Source organism: Pan paniscus, chromosome 11 (assembly GCF_029289425.2).
Source record: "Pan paniscus chromosome 11, NHGRI_mPanPan1-v2.0_pri, whole genome shotgun sequence".
NCBI lineage: Eukaryota > Metazoa > Chordata > Mammalia > Primates > Hominidae > Pan > Pan paniscus.
In genome coordinates this window covers 7614722-7629255 of record NC_073260.2, presented here as the reverse complement: position 1 = coordinate 7629255, position 14534 = coordinate 7614722, and the positions used below count along the sequence as shown (strand labels likewise).

At 50.1% G+C, this 14534-nt stretch overlaps 1 protein-coding gene across 5 annotated transcripts in view; it reads right to left on the bottom strand.

Moving 5' to 3' along the window:
* The window catches only part of RAPGEF1 (Rap guanine nucleotide exchange factor 1), a 162482-nt gene extending 148793 nt beyond the window's left edge, over positions 1 to 13689 (bottom strand). For all 5 annotated transcript variants that reach the window (XM_034929332.3, XM_034929334.3, XM_034929342.3 and 2 more), the window contains exon 1: positions 13531 to 13689. In XM_034929332.3, the coding sequence (XP_034785223.1) occupies positions 13531 to 13591 (61 nt within the window). In that variant the 5' untranslated portion in view covers positions 13592 to 13689. The remainder of the gene's footprint in view (positions 1 to 13530) is intronic.
* Between the last annotated feature and the right edge of the window lie 845 nt (positions 13690 to 14534).

The following is a 14534-nucleotide window of genomic DNA, read 5'->3' as shown; positions in this document are numbered from 1 at the left end:
TGGCTAACGTGGTGAAACCCGTCTCTCCTAAAAATACAAAAATTAGCCGGACGCGGTGGTGGATGCCTATAATCCCAGCTACTTGGGAGGCTGAAGCAGGAGAATCACCTGAGCCCACGAGGCAGAGGTTGCAGTGAGCTGAGACGGCACTGCTGCACTCCAGCCGGGGGGACAGAGCGAGACTCCATCTCAAGAAAAAAAAAAGAAAGGAAGCAGATCCATGCTGCCAGGGTGGGAGAAGGGTATGACTGCAAAGGGGCGGCAAGAAGGCTTTTTCACCTAGGGTGATGGAATTGGCCTGTATTCTGAATGTGGTAGTGGTTATGCAAATCTACACGTGTTAAAACGCACAAAACTTTATACCCCACTAGCCTGGCAAACATAGGGAGACCTGTCTCTACAAAAAAAATTTTTTTAAATGAAAAGGGTGTGGTGGTATGCACCTGTAGTCCCAGCTACTCAAGAGGCTGAAATCGAAAGACTCCTTGAGCTCAGGAGGTCGAGGCTGCTGTGAGCCACGATGGTACCATTGCACTCTAGCCTGGGTGACAGTGTGACCCCATCACAAATGAAAAACAAAAAATACAACTGTATATCCCCAAAACATCAATTTTACTATACATAATTTTTTTTTAAACCTCACCCATAAGGGGAAGGTTCCTCCTTTTATCCATGCAGGCACTCCACCCAGCAGCTTACAAGCCCCATTTCACAAAATCCTTACCAAATTCTGGGAATGCATAATTACTGTTACTAGGGCTCAGATCTGACTGAACTAAGTCCTGATTGTTTCAGACAACAAAAATTCTATTTGATCTTTCCAAGACCCCAGGTATTTGCGAATTCTCACTTATCATATAGTAGTGGGAATTTACAGCTTGGCAGAAACATGTCCACACACAATGAATCTTTCTCCCTGGGGACAAGGTCCACAGAGTTTCCATCAGACTCCTGGGAGACCTATGATCTTAAAAAGCTCAGGAACCTCTGTTCCAGTTCAAGGCCCTCAAATTATAGAGTGGGGTTCAGAGGCCCAGGAAGGAATCCTGGCTTGCCCCAGAGGACATGGTGTGTCTGTGGCAGTGCTAAGCTGGTTCCCTCTTCATCGCCCAAAGATGCCACAGGTCCAGGCATTTCTGGTGATCATGACTCACACGCTCCCCATGACTTTAGCCTACAGAATTTCCTCAGCAGTACGTGCATTTCTCCTGCCAAGCTGAGGCCAGGGAACTCCGCACCCCTGCAGCACGGGCAGTCCCTAGCCCGAGTCCCTGTAATCCAGGTCCCTAGCCCAATTCTCACTTGTCAAATATAAAAGCTTCATTCTACAACCTTGCATATTTAGGGTAATTAATAGAGAAAGCTCCTCATGAACAGAAAAAAACAAGGACAGATCATGCAGAAAAGCATGCTTTTGATCTATGCCTTTGGTCTTCTGATGAGCTCAGAGAATTAATATTTGTAAGGCACTCTTGACAAGCTGAGGCAGAAGCACAAATTAGTGTGGTTATGCTAATTGAGAGGTTCTGTAGCTCCAGGACCAAATGATTACAGAAAGTGAAAAGGGTTGACTGGGCTTTGGTCTCTCTGCAAATAGCACTGTGCTTCATGCTAGCTGCACTGACAAATTTGCAAGGAGACTACACACATTTACTTTCACATACCCGAAATTCCCAGTGGAGCAGGGGTTAAGGAAGACTCAGAATACCAAAACAGCATTTCTGAATTTATCTTTACTGTGAAAGTTAATCAAGAAAGAAAAATAAAGGGTATGAAATCCCCCTTCTTGCAGTGCTCAATGCAATTTGTAAGTTACTTTGTACACGAGGACCTTGAATGTCTTGTGGTTTTTAACTGTCACAAACGCAGCACTCTGTAGATCATTTCACCTCCAGAGCTGAACGAAGATGATTTAATTAATCCCCGAAAGTCACCCCGCAAGGAGAAACTGGGGAGGTGTCCTTTGAGACAGGGCAAAAAATATACCTGTTGGTGTATCAGCCCTGCTGTGGCTCTGACATATACCAGAGCCTGCAAGCACAGGCCCATTCCTTCCAGACAGACTCAAATTAAAATCAGGGCCTCCTGGTCTGCCTGCATGCACTGGGATATGTGTAGCTGAAATGAATTGCCCTCTACTCTTCCTACGAGTGATCACTTCAAAAGTTTATTACTTAATTGTAAAAACCTACTCCCTGGACTTCAGCTTTCTTAGAGAGAGAAAGAGAAAGAACAAACCAGCCTAAAAGGAAATACCTCAATAGTCAGGGACCTCCCCTTCTCTGTGAGTGCTGAGGTTTGAATTTTAGTTACCAGATTACCATTTTTAAAGAAATGGTCACTTTAGAGTAGAAGGCGACCTGAAGTAAGAACAAAAGCTAAGGTTTATCGAGCACTTCTTATGTGTCCAGACTCTGATTAAATGCTTTATGTACATCATCTCGTTTAATTCTCCCTCAATACCATAAGGTAGGTACTGTTAGGATTTTCTCCATTTTACAGATAAGGAAAACTGAGAGTTAGAGACAAGACAGAGTGACACGCCCAAGATCCCACAACAATGACACAGGAGGGCTGGTATCTAAAGCCACAGCTAGAGGACCTGAAGCACATGCTCTCAGACACTGTTCTGTACTGGCTCACTGCACAGATGGAAAGACAGGGTTGGGGAGGGGCACTGATCCAGTGCATCAGTGCAGGCCCAGGGGCCATGAAGCAGGTCTCCCACCTCTCAGCTCAGGCTCATGCTGCCTCTAACACGGATGAGGGTGTGAGAGCCAAGATCAAAAGTCTCCTGTACACAACGCAGGTGGTGGCTGACTGTCAGTTCCCCAAGGGCACTGACGCCTCAGCCCTCTCAGTACCCTCTCCTCCCCTGGCAGGCTGCTTGACACTCAGTGACAGCCAGTGTTGGGTGGGTGGGTGGGTGGAACTACTTTAACTCGTAAGGGCCACTTCCTACCGTTGTGCCATCTGTGAAAGGTTTCTCCAAAGCAGATTCTCATGCAATATTTTCAGCAAATGTACTTTTTAAGCCACTTCAATAATGGAGAAACCAGGGGCTTCTTCATAAATCTGTAGGCAAATGTGGTGCCACCTTAACAGTCCTACAGAGAGGCTGGAAAGCCCCGGGGGAACCCCAGAGTACATTCCAACCCAAGGCAGTGGTGGTGCCGGCAAGTCAGCCCTAGACCCCAGGAAGGGGAGAGAAGTGAAACTCCAGTTCTCAGCAATACACAACCCACCCCTGGCGAGTCACTTCCCTCTTGCTGCCTCCCTTTCCTCAACTGTCAAATGGGCACAATACCTGCCATTGCTGACTCTTTATAAGAACAGAATTAATTAAATCACACACACACATCTGAAGGTAAAGCTCCTAGCATCGTTCCCGGCACACAGGAAATAATAAATGTGAGCTGCCATCATCCTCATCTGGGAAAAATCTTGGGCAACTGCATACTTATGATAAGAAACAAATTGGCTGGGCGCAGTGGCTCACGCCTGTAATCCCAGCACTTTGGGAGGCCGAGGCGGGCAGATCACGAGGTCAGGAGATCGAGACCATCCTGGCTAACATGGTGAAACCCCGTTTCTACTAAAAATACAAAAAATTAGCCAGGCGAAGTGGTGGGCACCTGTAGTCCCAGCTACTCAGGAGGCTGAGGCAGGAGAATGGCGTGAACCCGGGAGGTGGAGCTTGCAGTGAGCCAAGACTGCATCACTGCACTCCAGCCTAGGCAACAGAGCGAGACTCCCTCTCAAAAAAAAAAAAAAAAAGAAACAAATTAACAAAGCCCAAAACAACAAAGAAACTAATGTGTACAAAAATGTTTCAAAAGCTATTTTGATGATTAGTTAAGTGCTGTCCAACATTTACTGCCATTAAAAATCATCAACAAAACAAGCCTCAATAAGTCCACCCCACATACTACAGTCTAGACTCCCAAAGAACCAGCCTTAGGGCTGGGAGGTGGCTCACGCCTGTAATCCCAGCACTTTGGGAGGCTGAGGCGGCGGATCACAAGGTCAGGAGTTCAAGACCAGCCTGGCCAAAGAGACCAGCCTGGTCAACATGGTGAAACCCCATCTCTACTAAAAATACAAAAATTAGCCGGGCGTGGTGGCAGGCGCCTGTCATCCCAGCTACTTGGGAGGCTGAGGCAGAAGAATTGCTTGAACCTGGGAGGGGGAGGTTGCAGTGAGCCGAGATCACCCCACTGCACTCCAGCCTGGGCAACAGCAGAGTGAGACTCCATCTCAAAAAAAAAAAAAAAAAAGAAGAAGAAGAACCAGCATTAGAAAGGGCTCTGGGGTGGGTTTATCCACCCTACCAAATTACAACAAAGGCACCTGAGGCTCAGGAGATTAAGCAATTTGCCCACGGTCACCCAGCCAGAAGCAAGGCTTCCGCAGCCCCCTGTGAGCTCCAGCAGGACAGTCAGGAGGAGAGCTGTCTTCTGAAGGAACCCTCAGGATGATGGGGTGTCCTGTTAGTGCAGCAGCTGCCTCTGTGGCAGAGGGGTCCCTGGAAACACGAAGGCTCATTTTCACCCAAGTCACACAGCCAAGAGAATAATATCAGAATCAATAAAAATATAGATGCATGGGGAATAGTCAGATGGGCTTTAGTCCTAACTTTGCCCCAACTCAGTATATGACTATGTGCAAATGTTAACTCTTTCAGGTCTCAAAGAAAAGCTCTGTGTCTTAGTCTCCTCGTCTGTAGGATGAGAACAGTTAACAGTACCTTTCTCCTATTGTAAGGATTAAATGCAACCACAAGTGTAAAATATACAGAAGCGAGCCTGGTACAGCACGTGGTAAGTGCCTAATGAACATCAGCTACTACTATTATTTGTATTTATTATTGAAAGGAGGGGTTGAGAGTAGCCAATTCCATGACTCATGAACAATCATCCATCTATTTATTCAGAACCATCACTTGAAGGAGGATGGGCGCATGTGATAACCAGCAAATAAATACAACCACTGTTTCCAACCAGGGGTTTTGTTTGTTTGCTCGTTTGGGGTCAGCTAAGTGGCTATTTAACACGGTCACATTCCACTGGATGTCAGCTGTCCTCTCTTCTCATTCCATGTCCTTCCTTCTCTCAGTTACTGTCAGTGTCACACTCCTGCTCCGTTTTTAACAATACAGTGTGTGGCTGGGAATCGCATCTGTCAGGTCCACATCAGTGGCACAAATTTTAAAAGCTATAGAGCAAATGCCTGAAATCCGCCCCTCTGAACCCAGCCCTGGGAAAACCACACAGCATCCTGTGCTCAGTGCTCCATTTCTACGCTTTAAAAGCACTGCAGAATCGCCTGATCACAAAACTTAATATGCAGTAAAGTCACTGTGTGGTTTGGGCAAGCCAGTGAAAAGCAAAGAGAAAGCTGCTGCTAAGGGACTATGGGGACAGAAGTCTAAGCTGTTACAGGAGTCGTGGTGTTCCGGGAAGCAGCAGTCCAGACTGCAGGGTGGGACTTGGGTTCAGAGAATTGTCACCTGTCTTTCAAACTACAGCCTGGGAGAAGAAAGTGGGAGAAAGGAATTGTGACCAGCAGACAGCAGATTTCTAATAAATTCAGATGAACCTCCCCCCTGTACCTTAGCTCACAGAGGAGGGGGAAGTAGCAAGAAAAGACTGCCCATGCCTCTTGACAAAGAAGGAAGGGGGTGCCAGAGGCACACCAACAGCCTGCACCCCAGCCCTAGACAGCACATGCCGCACAGTCATCCTGGGAAAAGAGAGTAATGCTGCAGGAAGCCAGTCCTAAATCACATTCAAAGGCCAACTGAAAAAAAAAAAAAAATAACAAGTAGGGACAGGGATTCCTGGGATGGTGCTCATTATGGGTGTCAGGCTGAGTAGAGCTGGCACAGGCCTTGGTTTGTAAACACAGGGCAGAACGAGCATTGCCTAAGAGCGCTTTGCTCCTGCACATCCCAAAGAACCAGGCAGTCACTACAAGTGGAAGCTCAAAGAACATGCACTCAAGTGGAAGCTCAAAGAACGTGCACTCAAGTGGAAGCTCAAAGAACGTGCACTGACCAATGGATGCGGCATCAGAACCGAGTGGCGGCTCAGCCTTCACGGTGTCCTGGCGTTCTCCCAACGGTGTTCTGGGAATTTGATCCTAACCTCATCATTAGTGTTCAGAGGACTACAGGAAAACACAGAACCCCCAACTAACTGCACACCACTGATCAGATATTGGTCCTACTAATGTACCAAGAAACATCCTAACTGGCAATTTGAAACCACAATAAGCTACGTCTAAAGATAATTTGAGACTTGGAACCAGAAACTAAAATTCATTCTATGATAATATTAACTAAATTCACTCATTCTTTTAGTAAGTATTTACTGAGCACCTATTGCGTTCAAGGCACCGTAATGGCACCGCAGTGGTAGACACAGTCCCTCATGGAGCTAATCATCTGTTTAACATTTCACTTGTTGATTTTTTAACTTGCAGAAAGGAAACTGGGGCTTTGATTTTGAATGAGTGAAACATCATTCTACTCAAGCATTGATCTGGGGCATTTCCATGGAATTTACTATATGTTAGAGGAAGAGAAGGCACAAAGAGCCCAGAGGAAGTTGATTTTGGTAGAGGCAGCTGTGAGAGCATCGAGGAAGTGGGTTTTCACATTGTGTTTGGGGTGGAGGGTCCAAGGAGGAGCCTCGGCCACAGCTAAGCAGGAAGGACTGCATTCAAAGAGGCTTCCCCATTAGTGGTTACCTAATGGCCTTCTTATGTATAAAAAAGGGCCTGCAGTCACGCATGCGGGGCTTCAAACCTAGATGACGGGTTGATAGGTGCAGCAAACCGCCACGGCACATGTATACCTATGTAACAAACCTGAACGTTCAGCACATGCATTCCAGAACTTAAAATTTAAAAAAGCCGGGGCGGGGGGCGGGGAGCGGGGTTGGCGGGGGCAGTGGCTACAGCTTAAAAACACAAACAGAGGAGCGCTCCTTTTGAGTCCCACTCCTTCCTGGCACTGATGGGGAAAATAAGCCCCAGGAAAGGGTAAGAATCACCCAAGGACACATTAAGATGTTCTCAAACAGATGACCAGAAACTAAGATGACTGGCCTGCTGGATGACAGATCCCTTAATAATTCACAAACGGTGGGTTTTATTTATTTACTCATAAAACAGCCTTTGGGGCAAGACGGGTGACGGGTCAGAGGAACACCTGTCCTGGCGGCGAGGCGGCCGCGGGGTAGGGCAGGCGGTGGGTTGTCAGGCCTCTCCTCTTTCCAGAGCGTCATCTTATCCTGGCCACGGGGAACACGCTCAGCTGGCCTGAGGTAAGACCCAGCCTGGCACTCAAGGCAATCTCCAATCCGGGCTACTTTGGGAGACATTTTTCTGCAAGCTCACACATGACTCATCTCTACAGACCTCCTATAAGGTCTCTTGGCTACAAGGAATCCCATTCAAACCGCCTCTGCCAACAGCTGCTCTGGAGACCAGGAAACATTTGGGGTTGCTGTGGTTGATTTTTCTAAAAACACACTTAGCTGGCATTAGTGCTATTTCTTATCTCTCTACAGCACTGTTAATGTGATTAGTATTACGAGTATCAGACGCAGTCTAAAGACTGTAGTGAGCCTCCCTTAATTTCACTGGTAGATCTTTTTTTTCAAAGATCAGAAAAGAGATTGAGAAGCCTGAAGAATTAAGACGGAAAGCTGTGTCCCCAGCAACCAGGGAGGCTCTAACCAGTGCTCTATAAAGGCAAGAAAGGGGGCCGGTTCCCCATTCCACTTCTCCAGGGCATGACCTTGGGCAAGCAACCAAATTTCCCTGGGCCTTAGCTGCCCTGAGGGGCAAAAGAGGGATACTCCGCCCTGCCCTCACCCCCTGGGCTGTTATGAGGATGAAATGAAATGAGGTAGTCTATAAATGCATTCTGAAAACCACAGGAAATTGCAGAGATGTTCAAGATCGTTCTGATTCTACCCCTGGACTGTGGCCTCCAGGGACAGGTTCCTGCTGGCTCCCTGCCACGAGGCATCACTTGGTGTTTGCCAACGAGGAGGCACTCAGTAAGTGTTAAAACGGGTGAGCGAAAGGAGGCAGAGCAGATGCCATCAAAATGTCTCATTGCTTGACTGAGTATACTTTGACGACAAAAATTCCTAACTATGGGGGAAAAAGGAAGTACAAATTTGAGGAGTTTAAAATTGATCGAAATACAATGACTGCCAATCTAAGAGGACCTCTTTCTCAGGCCACAAAAATGAGTAGCCCTACATCATAGGGCCTGTACTCTTAGTATCTGTTCTGAGAAAATATATCATGACAAAAATGTGACCATGAATGCAGTCACTATAAATTTCTTTTCTATTTACAATAAAAGCATCTTCACACATTTGAAACCGTAGCACACTGAGCGTGAGACACCTATTTATTCCGTCTTCAGGCAGCGTGCTGGGCAAGCCTGTGGCCACTTTAGCAGGCCCAGTGAACTGCTCCAAGGTGACGGGAGCTACAGCGCTGGCAGGAGGGTCTGGTAAATGATGAAACTCCCAGCCAGCCTGTGGTCCGCTGGGAGCACAGAGAGGAAGGAAAGGGACTTTAAAAACATACATACAAAACTGCTTAACTTATGGCCAGCCCAGTTAGAAGGTATGGCCCAGGAGGCCGGGATCTTTGCTGTGTCCCAAGAACAAGAACAACTCCAGGCCCTCAGGAGGTTGCTCCGTGAGGCAGGCGATGAGTGAAGCCACTGAAGGAAGGAAGAAAGGAATGAGTGACTGAAACTGACGCATGCAGTCCAAGGACCTTCTTCCCTTCAGCTGAGGAGGCCTTGGTCTGCTCCCACCCCAGGAGACTGGTCCCCTACCCCACTGCCTGTGCCCAGCTAAGTGGACCCATCCTCCGCCTCTCACCTTAAGTCCCATTTTGTCACAGGAGCACAGGAGCTTCCTGACCATCCCTCCCCACTACAAGTCTGATCTCTTGCCACCTTCCTGCTCACCCTGTGACACACAGAGGATGCCTGTATTCAGGGCAGGCAGCACTACATCTGCTGAGTTCACCACTGAGTCCCCGGAGCCTTGTACGGAGCCTGATGGAGCCGGTGCTCAATCCCTGATGAATGAGGGATGGAGTAATGAGTCAATGAAGGGATGGGGCAAAGGTTTCAAAGTCCAGACAAAAACAAACAAACGTGAATCATTTCTCCGAGGAGGGGATGCAAACGCAAATGTCAAAAGTCCAAGTGGGCCGTCGGAGGTGTGGCTGGCTGTGGGAGTGGTGAGGGGCTCTGTGGGAGTGGCCGCCACCTGACTCCCGCCCGTAGCTGCCTTGTAGGCAGGAACAAGCGCTCAGAGTTACCAGAGATTCTCATTTTTCAAGGGAATCAGGAACCAGGCTTTTGAGATTTTTGAGTGACTTCCTGATTTTTCCATATTGACCATCGATTCTTTTGTTTTTTTCCTCAAGAACATGTGCGGATCCAACCCAACATATCTGTGGACTGAATCCAGCCCGCAGCTGCCAGTCTGCGCTTAAGCTCCAAAAACATGAGGGTATCAACTCTCCTCGCTCAATGTCTTTATTGGAAGATATATGAGCAAAAAGAACCACAGTAACTGCTTGCACAACCAGAACCATGTTCATTTGTTCTCCAAAGCAGCCTCTAAACAGCTGCATACATGTCCCATCAGTCTTCCAGAACAAGTCCCTCTGAGCTCCTAGGGAAGAGCCTCTTCTCCTCTGCAGGCCTGCCCACAAGCTCACCCTGGGAGCTCCCTAATCTGTCCGGCTCTCTTCTACTCCCTACCTCCTCGTCATCTCTAGAAGCACGGTAGAGTTTAGAAAGCCTCCCCTGCATCCCAGCTTGTTCCTGGCCCTCCAAATTCAACCTTTCTCCACCAGGCCTCACTTGACAGGCCCCCACCAGCCCAGCAAGTTGTCCCTGTGCCACCCTCTGGCCCAGACTGTCTTGATTCCCCATGGCACTTGGGACCCCCAAATGTGAGGCCTATGACCTTGTGTATTCTCTGAGGATATACATAGGTATGGATGAACCCCTCAAGGCCCTGCCCCAGCCAGGCACTGCTGCATGAGAAAGAAAATGTCCCAAAGAGCAGCAATGACTCAAAAGATCTCCCCCAGGGGTTAAGGAGAGTCCTGCACACCAAGGAGGTATCAGGCAATGCAAGGGGGCGGGATGAGGAACAGGCCAGAGCGGCACACTATGCGGGATGTGAAGGGGTTTCCTGTTTATCCAAAAAACCCTGGATGCCTTAAGCACTGAGAACTAAAAACGCTGGTTCTTCTACTTTCAGGGAGAGGAGATTATGAACATATTTAAGCAACGTTTCTGTTGCTTTGAGATAACAAAACAGCAAAACTCCAATCACAACAATTGTTTGCCTGGTGTCAGGCTCTGCCGCCACTTCACCTAAGGGCCTCTCCTCTGAATCAAATACTCCTCTGGGGACTGAATAGTGGGAAGTCCATTAAAAAAACTCCAACAGAAATCTAACAAAATGTCGTCTAAATGCAAAGGGAAGTTCACTGAGAATAACCAGCAGAGACCACCAGGAAAGGTCATCCTCACTCCAGGAGCGCCCCAGTCTTCCTTGGCAGTTGTAATCTTTCACTATGATTCCTATGAACTGCAGCAAAAGACCTTCTGCAAGGAGGCTGGACTTTCAGCCAGCTCCACATCTGCAATCCCCAATCTGCAGGCGAGGTCCTGACCCTGGTCTTGCCAATCTCAGAACTCTTACTTTTTCTGCTTCTCACAAAATGCATCTTCCTCCCACACTTTCCGCAGCTCCTGGTCAGCCCCTTCCCCTCTCTCCTCTTTCTCCCTGTCTCCACCAGGTATATATCTCAGCCCTCTCTTCAGAGCCTAGCACAAACACTGTCCCCTCCAGTGTCTTCCTCATTCCCGCACTCATGACACCCCTCTCTCACCTGTGTCCATGGCAGCACGGTCGCTCGGTCTGGCAGCTTGGGTAGCTTAGAAACTGTGCTAGGTCAGACAAGCTTCTCTGGGAGCAGGCACTTTCATCTACAACCCCCTAGCAGAAGGCGGTGCCCAGAAAAGGCCCAAGGACAAACTATGCTGAAATGAACTGGCCTCAGGTCTTTCTCCCAAATAGCAGAGAACTCAAATGAAGAGTCATTTCATTCCCAGCGGTTTGGGCTGTGGAAAGCAGCTCATGGGATGACAGGCAACTTTTTCCTTTTTTAAAAAAAAGAGGCCCAGCGCGGTGGCTCACGCATGTAATCCCAACACTTTGGGAGGCCGAGGTGGGCGGATCACGAGGTCAGGAGATCGAGACCATATTGGCTAACAAGGTGAAACCCTGTCTCTACTAAAAATACAAAAAAATTAGCCAGGCGTGGTGGCAGGCGCCTGCAGTCCCAGCTACTCGGGAGGCTGAGGCAGGAGAATGGCGTGAACCCAGGAGGCGGAGCTTGCAGTGAGCCGAGATCGCACCACTGCACTCCAGCCTGGGCGACAGAGCAAGACTCCGTCTCAAAATATATATATATGTATATATATATATACGTATATATGTATACATATACACGTATATATGTATATATATACGTATATATATACATATATACGTATATATATACATATATACGTATATATACATATATACGTATATATATACATATATACGTATAGATATACGTGTATATATATACATATATATACACGTATATATATATACGTGTATATATATATATTTTAAAGTAGCAATGAGGTCTCGCCATTTTGCCCAGGCTTGTTTCAAACTCCTGGGCTCAAGTGATCCTCCTGCCTTGGCCTTCCAAAATGCAGGGATTACAGGCGTGAGCCACTGTACCTGGCTGACAGATGATTTCCAATCCGGTTCATTTTACTTTTCTGTGATTTCCAAGTTTTGACAATGAACATACAATATTCTTATATTATAAAGATATAAAACATAATATAATCTTATATTAGATATAAAGATATAAGATATAATATAATCTTATATATTATAAGGTTCTTATAAAAGAACTCAGTGAATGTTCTTTTTAAAATAAATTATCCAAGTTTCCCAACAGTACCGTTCTGACAAGACACTATACAAGAAGTTCCTGAGAAATGCTGCACAGATGAACCCAAGTTATTTCTGGAGCAGCAGGTGTACAGGATGGCGACTCATGGTCACTCGGCAAGGCTGTGGGGGCTCAAATTCAGTGAGAAAAATACTCAAGAAATGGCACCTGAACCCAAGCGCCCTGCCCCTGAGAAAAGCACCCTGGCTTCTGGTCAGAGGGCCAGGAATGAATATACTAGGGGCCTGCCGCCCTCTTGCTGCCTGGACAGCCGGAACTCACTGAACCTCTCTGAGCCTGTAAAACTGGGACCATATTCTTTCCCACTGACTAGCTTCAAAAATTTAAGAAGGAATGCATTTTAGGTGCTAAGAGTTAGATATATAGTAAACCCTCAATAAAGCCTACAAAAATGTCCTTCTGTGCTTCAACCACAGCCTGCAAAAGTCATATTGCCTTGTGGGTCCGCTGCAGGGGTGCACCCCACAGAAGTATCCCAGATTCAACCCAGGAAACATAAGCAACTTCCACAATCAAAGCCACAGACCTCCTTTGCAGCTCCCTAAAAATCTGCTTTCCCTCATTCAGCCGCCAAGCTAACCTGGTACCTGGGTTATGACCACAGGGCATGCTCCCAGTACAGGAGCCCAGGAGCACCCGCCCACTTCACCTTAGACCCAAGAATTCGCATTTGCCCTGCAAGGTGCTGCAGGCTAATAAAGCCTGGGGCCCCACAGGCTCGACAGTCATTGAATCTTTGGAGACTCTATTTCCAGGACAGGCAAACCCAGGGACTCGGAAGGTAACTCCCCCAGATTTCTAGGAACACACAAAGAGACGAGGTCTGCATCAAGATTTACCATCTACTCCAACCCACCGGTCCCCCACCTGCCCTCCTTGCAGAGCTGAGCTTGATCGGGGTGGGGAGGGGAAACTTGACTACCTCCTCAAAATACCCCCACTCATCCAGCCTGCTTCCTTTGAAGCAACCGAAGTGGACGCTTCTCGTTAAACTCGAAGCTCGTTAGAAATGACACATTTTACAGCTCAGCTGGGTTCACCTTCCTAGCGCCGAGCCCAGGCCGGGCACCGAGCGCTGCAGCCGCAGCAGCACGCGGCCCGGGCTGTTCTTCCCCTGCCTGGGGCTCGAGCCATTTTCGGAAGTTCCCGGGGACCGCGGAGCGGCTAGCGCGCCCGGCCCCGGGTTGCAGGGGCCCCGCCCGGCCCGGCCCCTGGCGCCCCCGCAGCGGCCGCTTCCCCCCGCGCCCGGCAGGCAATGGGCCTGGAGGAGAAGCTGCCAGGCGCCCCGGCGAGGCCTCGGTGGCTTCACCCCGCCCCGGCGCACGCAGGGCCGCACATCCCGGGCGACCCACGCTCGGCCCGGGGAGCGGCGGAGCCCCAGGGCCGGGCCCGGCCGGAGGGAGCCGCCCCACGCCCGCGCCTCACCTGCTTTCTCGATCTTGCCGGACATTTCCGGGCTGCGCCGGAGGCCGAGGCCGCCGCTCATCGGGCCCGGGCCGGGCCGCCGCGGGGCGACAGGGGCGGCGCGCCCGCCGCTCGCCTCGGCCCTGGCTCGCCACGCCTCAGACCCGCGCCGGCATGGCGGGCTCCGCGCGGCCGCGGCCCTGCGCTCGGCGACCGCGCTCCAGCCCGCCCGGGCCCAGCCGCTCCCGCCGCGCCCGCCGCCGCCGCTCCGCCTCCCGCGCGCCCGCCGCCGCTCCCCCGGCCCGCGAGCCGGCCGCAGCGCAGCGACGCCGCCCGCCCGCCCGCCGGGCCTCGGCCGCGGCCACGGCCACAGCGCCACCTGCCGGGCGCCCGCCGCGCCGCCACAGCGCCCCCTGTGGGCCCGGAGCCGCTCGAGCCTCCCGCGCGACGCGCGAGACGCAGCGCCCCCTGCCGAGCCGGAGTCCCCACGCCGGGGCCTGGGGCCTGGGGTGTGGGGCCGACCCCGCCTGGGACTCCGCATTCCTCTGCTGTGGGACCAGAGTTACCAGCTCCAGACCTGGGACTGACAGCTCCAACCCAGGGTCCTCGGTTGCCCAAGAGCCTGGCCTGCCCCCTCACCAGAGACACAGAGAACCCTCCTGGGTCAGATTTTCCACCCCAGGACGTGGAACTGACGCCCACCCCACCCTAGCATCATCCCGGACCCAGCATCCCCTGTGGGCCAGAGGCTCCACACCAGGGCCTAGAACTCACTGTCACCAGGACTCAACGAGCTCTGCTGGCTGGGAGCCTGTCCTGACCTCCCCCAAACCAGAGATGCAGCACCCCCTTTTTTTTGTTTTGTTTTTTGTTTTTGAGACCGAGTCTCGCTTTGTCGCCAGGCTGGAGAGCAGTGGCGCGATCTCGACTCACTGCAACCTCTGCCTCCCGGGTTCAAGCAATTCTCCTGCCTCAGCCTCCTGAGTAGCTGGGATTACAGGCACATGCCACCATGCCCAGCTAAT